The sequence below is a fragment of the Scyliorhinus canicula genome, chromosome 12, assembly GCF_902713615.1.
Source record: "Scyliorhinus canicula chromosome 12, sScyCan1.1, whole genome shotgun sequence".
Lineage (NCBI taxonomy): Eukaryota > Metazoa > Chordata > Chondrichthyes > Carcharhiniformes > Scyliorhinidae > Scyliorhinus > Scyliorhinus canicula.
Window position 1 is genome coordinate 48,720,509 of NC_052157.1, and position 18,064 is coordinate 48,738,572.

Here is an 18,064-nt window from a genome sequence, read left to right on the forward strand (position 1 = left end):
GGTTTCCTCCCACAGTCCAAAGACGTGCAGGTTAGGTGGATTGGCCATGATAAATTGCCATTAGTGACCAAAAAAAGGTTAGGAGGGGTTATTGGATTACGGGGATAGGGTGGAAGTGAGTGCTTAAATGGATCGGTGCAGACCCGATGGGCCGAATGGCCTCCTTCTGCACTGAATGTTCTATGTTCTATCTCCATATTAAATGGGAAATTCCATATCTGCACCTTATTTATCGTTGTACATAGTCTACCTTGGCATTTTCATCACACAGTCCCTTTTTTGACTTTGGGTGTATGTTTGCCGTCCACTTTAAATCTTATTTTTAAAGTAATTCTACATCGGCCATATCACCAATCCAGCAGGGTTACTACAAATTTACATAAATATACGTTTTCAAGAAGCAGTTAGAGAGAGCACTCTGCGTGAAAGGGATCAAAGGATATTGGGGGGGGGGGGGGGGGGGGGGGGGGGGAGAATGCAGGATCGGGCTATTGAGTTGGATGATCAGTCAAAATCATAATGAATGGCGGAGCGGGCTTGAAGGGCCGAATGGCCTCCTCCTGCTCCTATTTTCTATGTTCCTATGTAAGAGATGACCATGGTCCTATCTCTGGAACACCATTGCCTGTTCAGGATATCTACCGACCCTGCCAGCCTCACTCCTGGAGCTACCTCTGCACCTGCTCCCTCTGTCACCCAGAGAAAGGGGAGCAGGCCTTGGTCGCACAGTTGCTCGTGAGTGCTGGTCGCTGGGACAGCTGCTTCACTCTTGAACATACATCGATCAGCCAAGAATGCAGAGAAAGCACCATCAGTACAGGGCTTTGAAATAATTCAATTATCCCCACTTTTACAACTGTTTATATTATTTCATGGGATATGAGAGTTGCTGGCTGAGCCAGCATTTTTGTTGTCCATCCCCAAATGCCCGGGAACTGAGTGATTTGCTCGGCCATTTCAGGGGGCAGTTCAGAGTTAACCACATCGCTGTGGATCTGGAGTCACATGTCGGCCAGGCCAGGTAAGGGTGACAAATCCCCGTCCCTAATGGACAGTAGGGTCATAGACTCTATTACTCTATCAGTATTACAATAATAATTAATAATCATATAAAAAGAGAAAATGCTGGATAAACTCAGCAAGTCTGGTAAGTCTAAATAACATTTTTACAACAGCAGGTCTGGCAGAGTCTGTTGAGAGAGAAACAGAGTTAACGTTACAGGTTCTGTAAAAAAAGGTTATTTAGACTTACCAGACTTGCTGAGTTTATCCAGCGTATTCTGTTTTTAATTTCAGATTTGCAGCATTTCACATTTATTTCAGTTTTACAATAGCTTCATGATCACCATTACTCAGACTAGCTTTCAATTGCAGGTTTTCCTTAAATTAGTTGTTGCACTGCCATGTGGAGGGGAGGGATTTGAACTCATGTCCCCACCCAGGCCACTGGAACACTAGTCCAGTGACATTACCACTATTCAACTATTTCCCAACCAAGAGTTAATAGTAATCCGACTCCATCTCCGGAATTAAAGCATAGCGTGATGGAGACTTTTTAACGGAGACAGTCTTGTGGGATCAGGAGTTTTCTTGGACAAAGATCCGCCCTATAATGTTAGGCTGAATATTACAGGGGCTGTTTAGCACAGGGCTAAATCGCTGGCTTTGAAAGCAGACCAAGCAGGCCAGCAGCACGGTTTGATTCCCGTAACAGCCTCCCCGAACAGGCACCGGAATGTGGCGACTAGGGCCTTTTCACAGTAACTTCATTTGAAGCCTGTGGTGAATATAACATGGTAAATTCACACTGTATATTTGTAAGCGCAGTAGCGTTACCCGACCACTAGGGGGAGTAGCTCTGGGAATGCTCAGGAGCTTGTACACCCTTGGCTCTGCCCACGACTCCTCCCCCTAGTGCTGCTGTATAAATACCCTTGTCCAGAGTCAGCCTGCAGTTCACAGAGAGTTCATCAACGGGTAACAGGCTGGCTCTGAAGTAAGTTGATTAAAGCCTAGATTCATATCGGAAACACATGTCTGGTGAATTGATGGTTCCATCAAAGCCTACTTGTGACAATAAGCGATTTTCATTCCATTGACGATAGCGAGTCAGATAATGTTAGTCTGACATTGCCACTGACTATTAAATTGGTTAAGCATGTGCTGTTTATAAAGGATACCTTAGATATGTATTAAACAAACATACTTGAATGCAAACACAAATTTTAAACACAGAAATAAATTAATCTTGAAAGTAAAATGATTATTATTTAAAAGATGGCAAGTTTGATATAATTCACCTCTACCAAACAATGAAAAGAAAACGATCGCTGCTACTCACAGGGCCGCTGATAGTTCCAGAGGCGAGCAGGTCTCCAGGTCTGACATTGCACCCATTAACAGTATGGTGGGCCAGCTGCTGCCTCAGGGTCCAGTACATGTGCTGAAGGGAAGGCCACAGGCACAGTGAATGAAGGTTTGCTTGTTGTAAAAACACATCCAACACAACTTGCTTTTGTCAATTGTCTTTGACAGAGGGTCGGCACTTTGTAATAACTATTTCAGAATTTCACACTAAGGGCGGAATCGTACGGTGGTGGGAGGGTGGGGCAGAAAATGCAGTGTGCCATTCAATAATCCATTCACTTTGGCAGGAGCGGGAAACCCCGCAGTGGGAGGGGCCAGAAAATGTCACCTTAGGTTATATCATAGACGCAGGTGACCATAGCTGCTTTCCCCTTTGAGGGGGAGAGCTGACTGGTGGTGATTTCACCACAACTCAGGCGAGGGACAAGGTTGAGGAGGCGGGTCCTTCATGTGCAACCTCAGCTGGTATGGATTAGATTGTTATATTCCTACAGTGCAGGCCCATCGAGCCTGCACCGAACTTCTGAAAGAGCGCCCGCCCAAGGCCCACACACCTGCCCTGTCTCCGTAACCCCACCTAACCATTGGACACTAATGGGCAATTTAGCATTGCCAATCCACCTAACCTGCACATCTTGGGATTGTGGGAGAAAACCACAGCACCTGGAGGAAACCTACGCAGACACTGGGAGAAAGTGCAAACTCCACACAGTCAGTCACTCAAGGCCGGAATTGAACCTGGGTCCGTGGCGCTGTGAGGCAGCAGTTACAGGAATTGAACCCACGCTATCGGCCTTGTTCTGCATGACGAAGCAGCTGCTCAGCCAACTGAGCTAAACCGGCCCAATAACAAAATATAATGATAGTAAAAGAGGGTAGGTTTTAAGGCTTGACTTAAGGGTGTGGGGGAGAGAGGCGAGAAATTGGAGAGGAGCAAGGAAACAATTCCAGAGTTTAAGGCCGACCCAGTTTTGTGATGAAATTCGGGGATGCCAAAGAGGCCAGAATTGGAGAACTACAGATATCTCAGTGGAGTGCCGAGCTGGAGGAGATGACAGCTGGGGCTCAACTTTGCCATTTATTCCATTGGCCAATGTGATTTTTGAACGGGGGAGGGCTTTTTACCCTGTCCTTTCTGAATCATACCACTTTTAGTACCAGGCCTGTCTCCAGGCCAGTTAAGCATCAAGCTCCTGGAGAAGGAGGTGGGACGGCAACAGCAGGATTAGTCCCACCTCCCGATTCTCCCCTCCAAGATGAAAATCCGGCCCCTGGTTTCTGCTGTTTGTTTGGAGATCTACAATTTCCTGGCAGGAACTACATTGTGTGATCAAGAGCAGCCATGCAAAATCTTAAGAGCTCATTTCTCTATCCTGATGATCGAGAAACCATTTCTTTCACCCTATAATCCTGCGCTGTTGTACAACATTTGAAGTACTTAAAGTAAGATGAATGGCACAAGCTGTAATACAGCAGGACCTTAAAGAGGGTGCAGAGGACAATTACGAGAATGGTATTGGGGATGAAGGACTTCAACTACCTGGGGGAACTGGGATTGTTCTTCTTAGAGCAGAGGTTAACAAGAGGGTGGCACAGTGGTTAGCACTGCTGCTTCACAGTGCCAGGGACCCGGGTTCAGTGAAAGTTTTTAAGGGGTTCAGTGGGAAGAACAGGGAAGTTGGATAAATGGGTTGCTCTCGCAAAGAGCTGTGGCAGATACGATGGACTGAAGAGTCTCCATTTGCGCTGTAAAATCCAATGATTGTAACTCATATGACAAAACGGTAGCCACGGGATACCAAGCTCACCTTGAAGTTAGACCGACAGACAGTGGCCTTTTCAGGCATTGCTTCACCTGCCATCAAACACACAGAGAAACTTTTTAAACCAGGGAAAGATCAACATTTTAATCATTTGCAAAATGGGGTTAAAATATACGATGAAATAAAAACCACCATTCGTTCAACTGTGTTCACCCATGGTTTTGTTTAATTTTGAACAGAATTCAGTATACCAGTGGGCTGAGCATCAAATTCAACTGAATTAATTGCCAGTTCACTAAACAAGTCGGTTCTGCTGTTATTGGAGGAGTACAGTGTTCCATTAAACATCTGACTGATGTTATACTTGGCCCTTCCGTTCCCATCTCACCAAGAACATACAATGAAACAAGAACCTACTTCTAGGTTAACACTCTCCAATGAGGTCCAAGCGCTGCTGGACATCAAGTGAAAGTAGGAACGTAAATGGGTTCTCAATAATCATACAAATTATAACACAGGAGGCCATTTAGCCTAGACCATAAGATTATAAAATCTTGGAGCAGAATTAAGCCATTTAGTTCATTGTGTCTGCTCCACCATTCGATCATGGCAGTTTTATTTCTCATCCCCATTCTCCTGCCTTCTTCCCATAACCCCTGGTCCCCTTATTAATCAAGAACCTATTTATCTCTGTATTAAAGACAGAGTGACTTGGCCTCCACAGCCTTCTGTAGCAAAGAGTTCCACAGATTCACCACCCTCTGGCTGAAGAAATTCCTCCTCATCTCAGTTTTTAAAATAAATTTAGAGTACCCAATTCATTTTTTCCAATAAAGGCGCAATTTAGCGTGGCCAATCCACCTACCCTGCACATCTTTGGGTTGTGGGGGCGAAACCCACGCAAACATGGGGAGAATGTGCAAACTCCACACTGACAGTGACCCAGAGCTGGGATTGCATCTGGGACCTCAGCGCTGTGAGGCAACAGGGCTAACCCACTGCGCCACCGTGCTGCCTCTCATCTCAGTTTTAAAGGATCATCCCTTTAGTCTAAGGCTGTGCCCTCGGGTTCTAGTTTTTCCTACTAGTGGAAACATCCTCTCCGCTTCCACTGTATCTGGGCTTCTCAGTATTCTGTAAGTTTCAATGAGATCCCCCCTATTGCTTCTAAACTTCATCGAGAACAGACCCAGAATCCTTAACTGTCCTCACATGACAAGCTCTTCATTCCAGGGGTCATACTTGTGAACCTCCTCTGGACCCTTTCCAGGGCCAGCACATCCTTCCTTAGCTAGGGGGCCCAAAGTACTCACAATACTCCAAATGGGACCTGACCAGAGCCTCAGCAGTACGTCCCTGCTCTTGTATTCTAGCCCTCTCGACATGAATGCCAACATTGCATTTGTCTTCCTAACGATCAAATGAACCTGCACGTTAACCTTAAGAGAATCCTGAACTAGGATTCCTAAGTTCCTTTGTACTTTAGATTTCTGAAGCCTTCCCCATGTAGAAAATAGTCTGTGCCTATATTCTTCCCACCAAAGTTCATAACCTCACACTTTTCCATATTGTATTCCATCTGCCACTTCTTTGCCCACTCTCCTAGCCTGTCAAAGTCCTTCTGCAGCCTTCCCAATTCAACACTACTTGTCCCTCTACATATCTTTGTTCCAGCTGCACTTAGCAACAATGCCCTCAGTTCCTTCTTCCAGATCGTTAATGTATATCGTGAATAGCTGTCGTCCCAACACTGACCCCTGCAGAACACCACTAGTCACCGGCTGCCACCCTGAAAAGGATCCCTTTGTCCCACTCTCTGCCTTTTTCCAGTCAGCCAACCCTCTATCCATGCCAGTACCATGCCCCTAACACCATGGGTTCTTATCCTATTTAGCAGCCTACTGCTAGGGCCTTGTCAAAGGCCTTCTGGAAATCCAAATAGATCATGTCCACTGGTTATCCTTTGTCTAACTTCCTTGTTACCTCCTCAAGGAATTCTAACAGATTTTTCAAGTGTTACCTCCCCTTGATGAAACCGTGCTGACTCAGTCCTATTTTACCATGCACTTCCAAGTACTCTGCAATCTCATCCTTAATAGTCTAATATCTTACTAACAACCGAAGTCAGGCTAACCAACCTATAATTTCCCGTCTTCTGCCTCCCTCCCTTCTTAAACAGTGGTGTTACATTAGCCACTTTCCAGTCCTCTGGGAGCCTCTCTGCCTCCGAGGATTCCTGAAAGATCACCACCAATGCCTCCACAATCTCATCAGTTATCCCCTTGAGAACCCTGGGATTCAGTCCATCCTGTACGGATGACTTATCCACCTTCAGACCTCTCAGTTTCCCCAGAACCTTCTCCTTAGTAATGGCCACTACACTCACCTCAGTCCCCTGGCTCTCTTGAAGTTCTGGTATGCTACTGGTGTCTTCCACTGTGAAGACTGATTCAAAGTACCTATTCAGTTCCTCTGCCATTTCTTTGATCCCCATTACTACCTCTCCAGCCTCATTTTCCAGTCGTCCAATGTCTAATTTTGCCTCTCTTACTTTTAATATATCGAAAAAAACTCTTGCAATCTTCTTTTATATTACTTACACTTATATTTCATCTTCTCCCTCCTTATTATTTTTTTTAGTTGTCCTCACTTTTAAAGGCTTCCCAATCCTCTGGCTTCCCACTAATCCTTGCCACATTGTTTGCCTTTTCTTTTGCTTTTATGCTGCTCCTGACTTCCCTTGTCAGCCATGGTTGCCTCTGTTCAACTATCTTCCCTGCTAGGCTCCCTTCCAATCAACACTGGGCAGCTCCTCCCTCATGAAGGTGGATAAGTCACCCATACAGGCACTGGAGGGTGTGCAGAGGCGATTCACTAGGTTAATCCCAGAGCTGAAGGGGTTGGAGTACGAGGAGAGGTTGAGTAGATTGGGACTGTACTCATTGGAATTTAGAAGGATGAGGAGGGATCTTATCGAAACATTTAAAATTATGAAGGGAATAGATAGGGCAGCACGGTGGCCTAGTGGTTAGCACAACCGCCTCACGGCGCTGAGGTCCCAGGTTCGATCCCGGCTCTGGGTCACTGTCCGTGTGGAGTTTGCACATTCTCCCCGTGTCTGCGTGGGTTTCGCCCCCACAACCCAAAAATGTGCAGAGTAGGTGGATTGGCCACGCTAAATTGCCCCTTAATTAGAAAAAATAATTGGCTAATCTAAATTTAAAAAAAAATTAAAAAAATGAAGGGAATAGATAGGATAGATACGGGCAGGTTGATTCCACTGGCGGGTGAAAGCAGAACTAGGGGACATAGCCTCAAAATAAGTGGAAGTAGATTTAGGACTGAGTTTAGGAGGAACTTCTTCACCCAAATGGTTGTGAATCTATGGAATTCCTTGCCCAGTGAAGCAGTTGAGGCTCCTTCATTAAATGTTTTTAAGGTAAAGATAGATAGTTTTTTGAAGAATAAAGGGTTATGGTGTTCGGGCCGGAAAGTGGAGCTGAGTCCACAAAAGATCAGCCATGATCTCATTGAATGACGGAGCAGGCTCGAGGGGCCAGGTGGCCTACTCCTGCTCCTAGTTCTTATGTTCTTATGTCTTTGTAGTTACCTTTATTCAATTGTAAAAATTGATTCCAGCTTCTCCCTCCCAAACTGCAGGGTAAATTCTAGCATATTGTGGCCCCTATGGGTTACTTCATCTTAAGTTGCCAAATCAAGTCTGCCTTGTTACATTTCACCAAATCCAAAATTGCCTGCTCTCCTGTGGGCTCCATCACAAACTGCTCCAAAAAACCTTCTCGTAGACATTCCATAAATTCCTTTTCTCGGGATCCGCTACCAACCTGATTTTCCCAATCCACCTGCACTTTGAAGTCCCCCATGATTATTGTAATATTATCTTTCTTATATACTTTTTCCAACTCCTGATTTATTTTCTGCCCACATCCTGACTACTGCTAGGGGCCCTGTACATAACTCCCATCAGGGTCTTTTTTCCTTTGTGGTTCCTCAACTCCTCCCACACATATTCTACACTTTCTGACCCTGCATCACTTCTTGCTATTGATTGAATTCTATTTCTTATAAACAAGGCTGCCCGTCTGCCTGTTCTTTCGATAGGACACATATCCTTGGTGTGACATTATGAGAAATGTACAGACCTGTAAGAGTTAATGTTATGTCCGAATCAACTACTAGAGGGAGCTAGATGCAGAACTACATAAAGCATCGATGCTAAGCCATTGAGGAGAAGGCTAGAAGAAGGACTGTAGGAAAGCTAATGTGAGTGAGAGCAGATCATAGTTATTGCATTTGTGTAGAGATTAGTGGTAGATGAGTGTAGATTGTATATTTATTGTCAATTGTTTATTCTATAGGGGCAGCACAGTGGGGCTGTGGTTAGCACTGCTGCCTCACACCGTTAAGGACCCGGGTTCGATCCCGGCCCCGGGTCACTGTCCGTGTGGAGTTTGCACGTTCTCTCCATGTTTGTGTGGATCTCATCCCCACAACCCGTGGAGGGTAGGTGGATTGGCCACACTAAATTACTCCTTAATTGGAAAAAAATAGAATTGGGTCCTCTAAATTTAAAAAAAATGTTTATTATACAGAAGAGTCAAATTCAAATAAGTAGTGTAAATAAACCTTTAGCTTTGTTTAATACAAAAGCTAGTTGTGGTTTTTGTGAACGCTACACCAACCATCCTAGGATCTGAACCACAAAGAACACCACACTTAGATATTTAGATCCCAGCCCTGATCCCCTTGCAGCCCCTTGCAGCCTTGTGATGCCCACAACATTGTACCTGCCAATTTCAATGCGCGCTACAAGCTAATTTTCCTTGTTTCGAACACTCTCCCTGACCCCAACTATTTCGCTTAAAGCCCAATCTACAGCCCTAGCTATGTGATTCGCCAGGACTCTGGTCCAAGCTTGATTCAGGTGAATACCGTCCCATTGGACCAGCTCAACCTTCCCCAGTACTGGTGCCAATGTCCCATGAATTTAAACCCGTTTCTCCCACCAAACCTCGAGCCACGCATTTAACCTTTTTAATCTTATTGACCCTGTGCCAATTAGCTTGTGGCTCAGGTAGTAATCCAGAGATTACCACCTTTTTGGTTCTGCTTTTTAATTTAGTCCTGAACTGCTCATATTCCTTCAGTAGAACCTTTATCCTGATTCTACCTATGTCGTTGGTACCTATGTGGACCACGACAACTGGATCTTGCCCCTCCCACTCCAAGTTCCTCTGCAGCCCAGATGAGGTAACCGGAACCCGAGGACCAGGTCAGCAATACAACCTTTGGGATTCTTGATACTGGTTACACAGAACAGTGTCAATGCCCCTAACTATACAGTCCCTAATTACGACTACTATTCTTTTCTCTGCCCCACTTGAATGGCGGCCTGTACAACGGTGCTGTGGTCAGTTTGCTCATCCTCCCTACATCCCCGCTCTCATCCACACAGAGAGCAAGAATGTCAAACCTGTTGGATAAGGACAAAGGCTGAGACTCCTGCAAGCCTACCTCCTGGATCCCTCCACATGCCTCACGCATAGTCACACCCTCCTGTCCCGGACCACTGTCTCAATTCAAGGTAGTTAATCAAAGGGGTGTGAAACGCAGTGTCTGGGTAACTCTCCCCCTCCCTGATGTGTCACAGCGTCCGAAGCTCACTCTCCAGCTCATCAACTCTGAACCGAAGTTCCTCAAGCAACCAACACTTGATACAGATGTGGTCACTGGGAACCACAATGAGATCCACCAAGTCCCACATCATGCAGGTACAATAAATCACTTGACCCCGCATCTCTATTTTATTTAAATTTCCAGCTGGTTTTTAGTCTTTCTAATCTTGGGCAAGGACTGAGTCTATCTACTCAAATCTTATTTCCCTGTCCTTTCTTCTTTTTCAAATACTTAATGTCCAAGTTTCGATAGCCCCATGTAGTAAGTAGATACATAGAAGATAGACGAGTAGGAGGTCTTTTGGTCCTTTGAGCCTGCTCCGCCATTTATCACGATTATGGCTGATCATCCAACTCAATAGCCTAATCCTGCTTTCTCCCCATAGTCTTTGATCCCATTTGTCCCAAGTGCCAAATCTAGCCGCCTCTTAAATATATTCAATGTTTTAGCATCAATTACTTCCTGTGGTAACGAATTCTACAGGCTCACCACTCTCTGGGTGAAGAAATGCCTCCTCATCTCTGTCTGAAATGGTTTACTCTGAATCCTCAGACTGACCCCTGGTTCTGGACACACCCATCATTGGGAACATCTTCACTGCATCTACCCTGTCTAGTCCTGTTAGAATTTTATAAGTCTCTAAGAAATCCCCCTCATTCTTCTGAACTCCAGCGAGAACAATCCCAACCTAGTCAATCTCTCCTCATATGACAGTCCTGCCATCCCTGGAATCAGTCTGGTAAACCTTTGCTGTACTCCCTCGAGATAAGAACATCCTTCCTCAGAAAAGGAGACCAAATCTGCACACAATATTCTAGGTGGCCACATCAAGGCCCTATATAATTGCAGCAACACATCCCTGCTTCTGTACTCAAACCTCTCGCAATGAAGGCCAACATACCATTAGCCTTCTTTACCGCCTGCTGCACCTGCATGCTTACCTTCAGCCACTGGTACACAAAGACACCCAGGTCCCGCTGCACACTCCCCTCTCCCAATTTAACAGGTCGTAATCTGCCTTCCTGTTTTTGCTCCCAAAGTGAATAACCTCACACTTATCCAAATTATACTGCATCTGCCATTGATTTCCCCACTCGCCCAACCAGTCCAGATCATGCTGTAGGATCCCTGCATCCTCGTCACAGTTCACCCTCCCACCCAACTTGGCATCATCTGCAAACTTTGAGATGCTACATTTTGTTCCCTCATCCAAATACAAATCATTAATATATGTTGTGAATAGCTGGGGTCCCAGCACCGATCTCTGTGGCACCCCACTAGTTACTCCCTGCCAATTTGAAAAGGACCCATTAGTCCCTACTCTTTGTTTCTTCGCTGCCAATCAGTTTTCTATCCACCTCAATACACTTCCCCCAATCCCATGAGCTTCAATTTTGCACAATAATCTCTTATGTGGGACTTCGACTGGCTCCTCCTTATCAACTATACTGGTTACATCCTCAAAGAATTCCAACAGATTTGTCAAGCATGATTTCCCCTTCATAAATCCATGTTGACTGACTGATGCTGCCATTGCTTTCTAAATGTTCTGCTATAAAGTCCTTGTTAATGGATTCAATAATTTTCCACACTAATGATGTTAGGCTTATGGGTCTATACTTCCCTGCTTTCTCTCTGCCTCCCTTTTTGAATATTGGAGTGGCGTGAGCTACCCTCCAATCTGCAGGGACTGTTCCAGAGTCTATAGAATCCCTGAAGATGACCACCAATGCATCCACTATTTCCAGAGCCTCTCTGTATATGAAAACATTTCTTCTAACATTTTCCTTAATTTATCTACTGATAATCCTGAGACTAAGTCACTCTGTAACAATCCCAGTAAAGTATTCAAAGGATCTTTGGTTTGCAAATAGTGGCATGCCTAACTGGTGTACACCAGAAAACCATGGGCATAACAGCTGTAATTTCCCACCATTAACACAGCAACATAGTGTGGTGATATGCCTATCAGCTATATCATAGTTGGAAAGTGTGCCACCTCCAACCAGCAGGTGGCGGTACAGACACACCATGTGGTCTCTAGCCTAAGGTCATGTGACCTGTGACTCTGCTATAAAGGGAGACACATCCGGCCATCTTGAGAAGAAGATTGAGAGGGTAATAAGACGTACATGTGAATGATCAGTGCTAGGTGCAAGTTCCAGAGGAGTAGTTAGCAGACTCCATGATAACCTGCTCTGTATCAGATTGTTATCTTACCACACGAGACTCATAAAAGATTCTGGTTTGGGCAAGTTGAAGTGTTTGGTGAGTTCCTTCGTGAAGTACAAAGGACCAAACACAACACATAGGAACAGGAGTAGGCCATTCAGCCCGTCAAGCCTGCTCTGCCATTCAATACGAACATGGTTGTTTGGACACTTCAGTGCCTTTAAAAAAATCATAGAATCCTTGCCATGCAGAAGGAGGCCATTCAGCCCATCGAGTCTACACTGACCCTGTGAAAGAGCATCCTACTCTGGCCCCCAACCAATCCCTTGCAACCCCATAACCCTATCCCTGGTCACTAAGAGGCAATTTAGCATAACCAATCCACCTAACACACACATCTTTGGACTGTGGGAGGAAACCAGAGCGCCTGGGACAGTCACCCAAGGCCGGAATTGAACCCAGATCCCCGGAAATGTGAGGCAGCAGTGCTAACTACTATGCCGCCATGCCGCCCCAATTCATCCACATTATCCCCATCGCCCTTTCCGTTATTGTGAATCAGAAATCTATCAATTTGTACCGTAAACATACTCAGTGACTGAGTGTCCACAGCCCTGTGGGGTGGAGAGTTCCAAAAATTCACAACCTTCTGACTAGGGAAGTTTCTCCTCATCTCGGTCCAAAGTGGCTTCCCTTATTTTCAAATTGTGCCCCCTGGTTCTAGACTCCCCAACCAAGGGAAACATCTGCATCTACCGTCTATTCATTTAAGTATTTTGTAGGTTTCAATGAGATCACCTCTCACTCTTCGAAACTCTGGAGATTACAGGCCCAGTTTCCCCAATCTCTCTTCATTGAACAATCCCGTCAATCTGAGAACAAGTCTGGAGAACGTTCGTTGCACTTCCTCTGTGGCAATAATATCCTTTAGAAATTATAGAACTAGGGCATGGTTGCCCAGTGGTTAGCACTGCTGCCTACGGCGCTAAAGGCCCGGGTTCAATCCTGTCCCCGGGTCACTGGCTGTGTGGAGTCTGCACATTCTCCCCGTGTCTGCGTGGGTTTCACTCCCACAACCCAAAGATGTGCAGGTTAGGTGGATTGGCCACGCTAAATTGCCCCTTAATTGGAAAAAATTATTGGGTAATCTAAAGTATCAAAAAAAAATCATAGAACCATAGAAAAGTTACAGCATGGACGGAGGCCATTTGGCCCATCTTGTCCAGGCCAACCAGAGGACACCCAGTTGGCCTTTCTAATCCCACCTTCCTGCACCCAGCCCATAGCCCTGCAGCTTGCAGCACTTAAGGGGTAGATCCAGGTATTTAAAAAAAAAGTTTAGGGTCTCTGCCTCCACCACCAACTCGGGCAGCGAATTCCAGACTCCCACTTTCCTCTGCGTAAAAAAGTTCTTCCTTATGTCCCCTCTACACCTTCTGCCACTTAACTTGAATCTATGCCCCTGATTCTAGAATTCTTCACCAAGGAAAACAATTTTATCTTGTCCAATCTATCTCTTCCCCATATAATTTTGAACACCCCAATTAATAACAATAATAAGCTTTATTATTGTCACAAGTAGACTTACATTAACACTGCATTGAAATTACTGGGAAAATTAAGGGCAAAATTCTCCCAAAGGGAGACAAACAGCCAACGCCGGAGTGAAACCCGGAGTGTTTCACTCCGGCGTCGGAGGCCGCTCCTTGCCCCCTATTCACCCCCCCCCCCCCCCCCCCCCCAAGGGGGTGAGGGCTAGGAGCGGCGGCATGTGAATTTCGAGCGCCCGGCCTTGACGCTTGCGTCAAAGCGACACGGGCGGAATGACGTGGCCGGCGGCGCCTAAGTGACATCACCCGCGCGTGCACAGGTTGGCTGGCACCAACCTTCTTCCCCTCCGCTGCCCCGCAAGACATGGCGGCTTGATCTTGCGGGGCGGCGGAGTGAAAAGAGTGCGTCTTTTAGAGACGCCTGCCCGACGATCGGTGGGCACCGATCGCGGGCCAGACACCTCCTGAGCACACCCGTGCTGCTCGATCCTCCCTCCACCCCCCACAGGCCCCACATGCAGTGGTCGCATGTTCACACCGGCAGCGACCAGGTGTGGTTGGCGCCGGCGTGTACCGGTCGGGTTCGGCAGGCCGCTCGGCCCATCCGGGCCGGAGAATCGCCAGTCGGCGTTAGAAACGGCGACCGCCGATTCTCCGAGCGGCCTGTCGCAAAACGTGACACACCATTTGGGGGGGGGGGGGGAGGGGGGGGGGGAGAATCGCGTGGGGGTGCCAGGGCGGCGTGGTGTGATTCACCCAGCACTCCCGTGATTCTCCCACCCGGCATTGGGGTCGGAGAATCGTGCCCTAAGTCACCCCTCAGGGCTATGGGCCCCTCAGCCTTCTTTGTTCCAAGGATAATTACCCCAACCTATCCAATCTCTCCTCACAGCTACACTTTTCCAGCCCTGGCAACATTCTTGTAAACCTCCTCTGCACTCTGACATCCTTCCTGTAATGTGGTCACCAGAATTTTGTGCAATACTCCAGTTGTGGCCTCTCCAGTGTTTTATACAATTCCATCATTATATCCTTACTTTTATATTCTATACCTCGGCCAATGAAGGAGAGCATTCCATGTGCTTTCTTTACAACCTTGTCTAATTGAACTGCTGCCTTTAAGGACCTGTATACTTGTCCACCAAGGTTTCTCACTTCATCTAAGCCTCTTAGTATATTCCCATTTATTGTGTACTCCCTACCTACAACTGTCTGACCTCCCTAAATGCATGACCTCACACTTCTCTGTGTTAAATTCCATTTGCCACTTTATTGCCCACTTGACCAACATTTGAGAGATGGGGTTAAAATCCAGAGGGGGAAATGAGAGCCAATCCTGTCAGTTTCTGAGCATAATAATCATAATAATCTTTATTATTGTCTCAAGCAGACTTACATTAACACTGCATTGAAGTTACTGTGAAAATCCCCGAGTCGCCACACTCCGTCGCCTGTTCGGGTAGACAGAGGGAGAATTCAGAATGTCCAATTCACATAACAAGCACATCTTTCGGGACTTGTGGGAGGAAACCGCAGTACCCGGGCAGCATGGTAGCATAGTGATTAGCACTGTGGCTTCACAGCGCTAGGGTCCCAGGTTCGATTCACTGCCGGGACACTGTCTGTGCAGAGTCTAAACGTTCTCCCCGTTTCTGCGTGGGTTTCCTCCAGGTGCTCCGGTTTCCTCCCACAGTCCAAAGACGTGCAGATTAGGTGGACTGGCCATGCTAAATTGCCCTTAGAATCAAAATAAAAGGTTAGGAGGGGTTATTGGGTTTGGGGTAATAGGTTAGAAGTGAGGGCTTAAGTGGGTCGGTGCAGATTCGATGGGCCGAATGGCCTCCTCCTACACTGTATGTTCTAAGTTAAATAAACTCACACAGACACAGGGAGAATGTGCCGACTCAGCACAGATAATGACCCAAGCCGGGACTCGAACCTGGGACCCTGCCACTGTGAAGCAACAGTGTTAACCACTGTGCTAATGTACTGCCCAACTCAAATGCCTTCCTCTCTGGTACCTTCAGGCACTCTGTCTGAGAAGAGTGTAATAATGCAAATGACCTACACAGTGCATGCAAATGTGCAGCCAATAGTTCTGCACATGGATTTCCAACATTAGCCCAGTGAATAAAGAGGAGCGTTTCAATAGCTTCACCGGAGTTACTTTGATTTCGCGTCAGTTACATCCATGGATCAGAAGAAATCGGAGAAATTCAGAGCCATTGTGAAAATGAGAATTGAAAACAAACCCATTTCATTTGGGACCTCGGTCACACAAGGCACTGGATATTTGTGTATATAAAAGTGACAAATACATGTTAATCACCTTTAAAAATGTTTGTTCTTGACTTAAACATGCTGCAAGTCTCTATGAGTAACTCACCTTTAATCGAAACAAAAAGATTGATGTCAAATGTGTACGGATCATCACTGCACAGATAGGGCAAAGGCTTGGGTTCCTGCACCATCAAGAGATCACAGAACAGTGTCACTGATGACATTTGACAATCTGGATTACCATCCATATTCAAAACTCAATGTTAACTCTTCCACAATCATTGATATGCCCCACAGACCAACCAGATGTGTCACTCTATCTCCCCCAAAATTAGGAAATGACCTAACTCAGTCGAGCTGGGAGGGCACAGAATGGTAAAGAACACTACCCTCCATCTCAGCATATCTCCTTAAAAAAGCCCAAAGATAAAGATATTTTAATGTAGATAACAGACCAGAATCAGTTTTCTATCACTGGCATTAACATGAAACTTAGTTCAATTTTTGAGAAAACAATGCTTTGAGCAGATTGAAATGTAATCAAATGAACTGAATGTTGGAGACAGTTTGGTGTCTGGTTTGGCTGGCCATGGTCAACAGACCTTGGGCAAAATGCCCATTGCTGGAACTATAGCCCCTGATTTTAACTTGGGTAGGTGTGGGGAACAGCAGATATCAACGCATCTGCTCCTTCCCACTCTCTCAGCCAGTAGCTGTCACAATGGCACCGAGCTATCTGGGTCAGACAGTGGCAGCAGCAGCCGAGGAGCAGGAGACTGCAGCCATCAGCAACTCATCCGAACAGATCAAACAACCCCTCCCACCAGCTCTGCACTGCCCTTTTAGAGGGAGCACCATTTTGGGACCTTGTTCTAAGGATGGCCTCATGGAATGGTCTCATGGTAGGAACACCACCACCTGGAGGTTCTTTTCCAAGTGGCTCATCATTCTGACTTGGAAATATATCGGCCGTTCCTTCACTGTCGCTGGGTCAAAATCCTGGAACTCCCTCCCTCACAGCACAGTGGGTGTAACTACACCACATGGACCATAGCCGTTCAAGAAGGCAGCTCACCACCACCTTCCCAAAGGCAATTAGGGATGGGCAATAAATGCTGGTCTAAAAATACAACTGCATTAAATATGCATGAATGTGACGCACGTTGTATCTCGTAGCAGGTGGGCTGAGGTTGGTCCGCCCCCACCGTTACCTTATGGGCTCATCTTTATGGGCGCCATATTTAAAATGCACCCATGCGCATATCACTCTCTGCAGCCCATGGCTGGTCATGCTAACCAGTAGAATAGCTCCTCAAGAGAACCAGGCACACGACTCCAAAGTTTAGTGGCACCACATGGGATGTACACCTCCAGGCAGTGGAGGACTGGCAGGACATACTTTTCCCCTGTGGTGGGAGCTGGAGGTCCTCCATCCTCAGCATGCCGGTTTGGCAGCTGGTCACCATGGTGATCAGTACCAATGCGCCTGAGAAGAGGACCACCATCCAGTGCAGGAAGAGGATGAATGATCTCATCTGCTCCAACAGGGTAAGTCAACCTTCTGCTCACTCTCAACTCACAATGTCACAAGTTCATCAGGCACTTGCAGGGTTACAGTCCACAGGAATCTCACACACGACCAGCACAAGGGGCACCATCAAGAACTCTCTCACACACACTTTAACATCTTCATCACTTCTCACATCCTGAACAGCTCACGTCCACACCCCTCACAGAGGTCCATGCAGCACCCACAGATGGCTTTATCATTGGCTATGGCATCCGTCCTGCCTCACATTCTGTCCATTTTCATTATGTAGGAGTAAATCATCCACAACTACAGGGAGAGATCCCAGATTGGAGATGCCATGCCTGAACTCAGGCCACTCAATAGATTTGAAAAGCTGACCAGCCAGGACCCATTATGCTGTCAATTTCCCAGGTGAGCACTTCAAAATCATTCAAGCGAGAAGGGGGTGATTAGAATGCACTCAACTCTCTTTATAAACAATGGGCGAAATTCTCCGCCCCCCACGACGGGTGGGAGAATAGCGGGAGGGCCTTCCCGACTTTTTTGACGCCCTCCCGCTATTCTCCCACCCCCCCGCCGAAATCCCGACACGAATCGCTGCCGCCGTTTTTTTACGGCCGGCAGCGATTCACAGCTGTTAGAAGGGCCGAAGTCCCAGCCCTTTACGACCTTTTTACGAACGGCAAACACACCTGGTCCTGCCG

At 46.5% G+C, this 18,064-nt stretch overlaps 1 protein-coding gene across 1 annotated transcript in view; it reads right to left on the minus strand.

Moving 5' to 3' along the window:
• Positions 1-18,064, minus strand: part of fah (fumarylacetoacetate hydrolase (fumarylacetoacetase)) — a 72,841-nt gene that overhangs the window by 13,052 nt on the left and 41,725 nt on the right. The window contains exons 10-12 of the mRNA XM_038813707.1: positions 15,936-16,011; positions 4,176-4,222; positions 2,342-2,443 (exon numbers count right to left, since the gene is read on the minus strand). Of these exons, the coding sequence (XP_038669635.1) occupies positions 2,342-2,443; positions 4,176-4,222; positions 15,936-16,011 (225 nt within the window). The remainder of the gene's footprint in view (positions 1-2,341; positions 2,444-4,175; positions 4,223-15,935; positions 16,012-18,064) is intronic.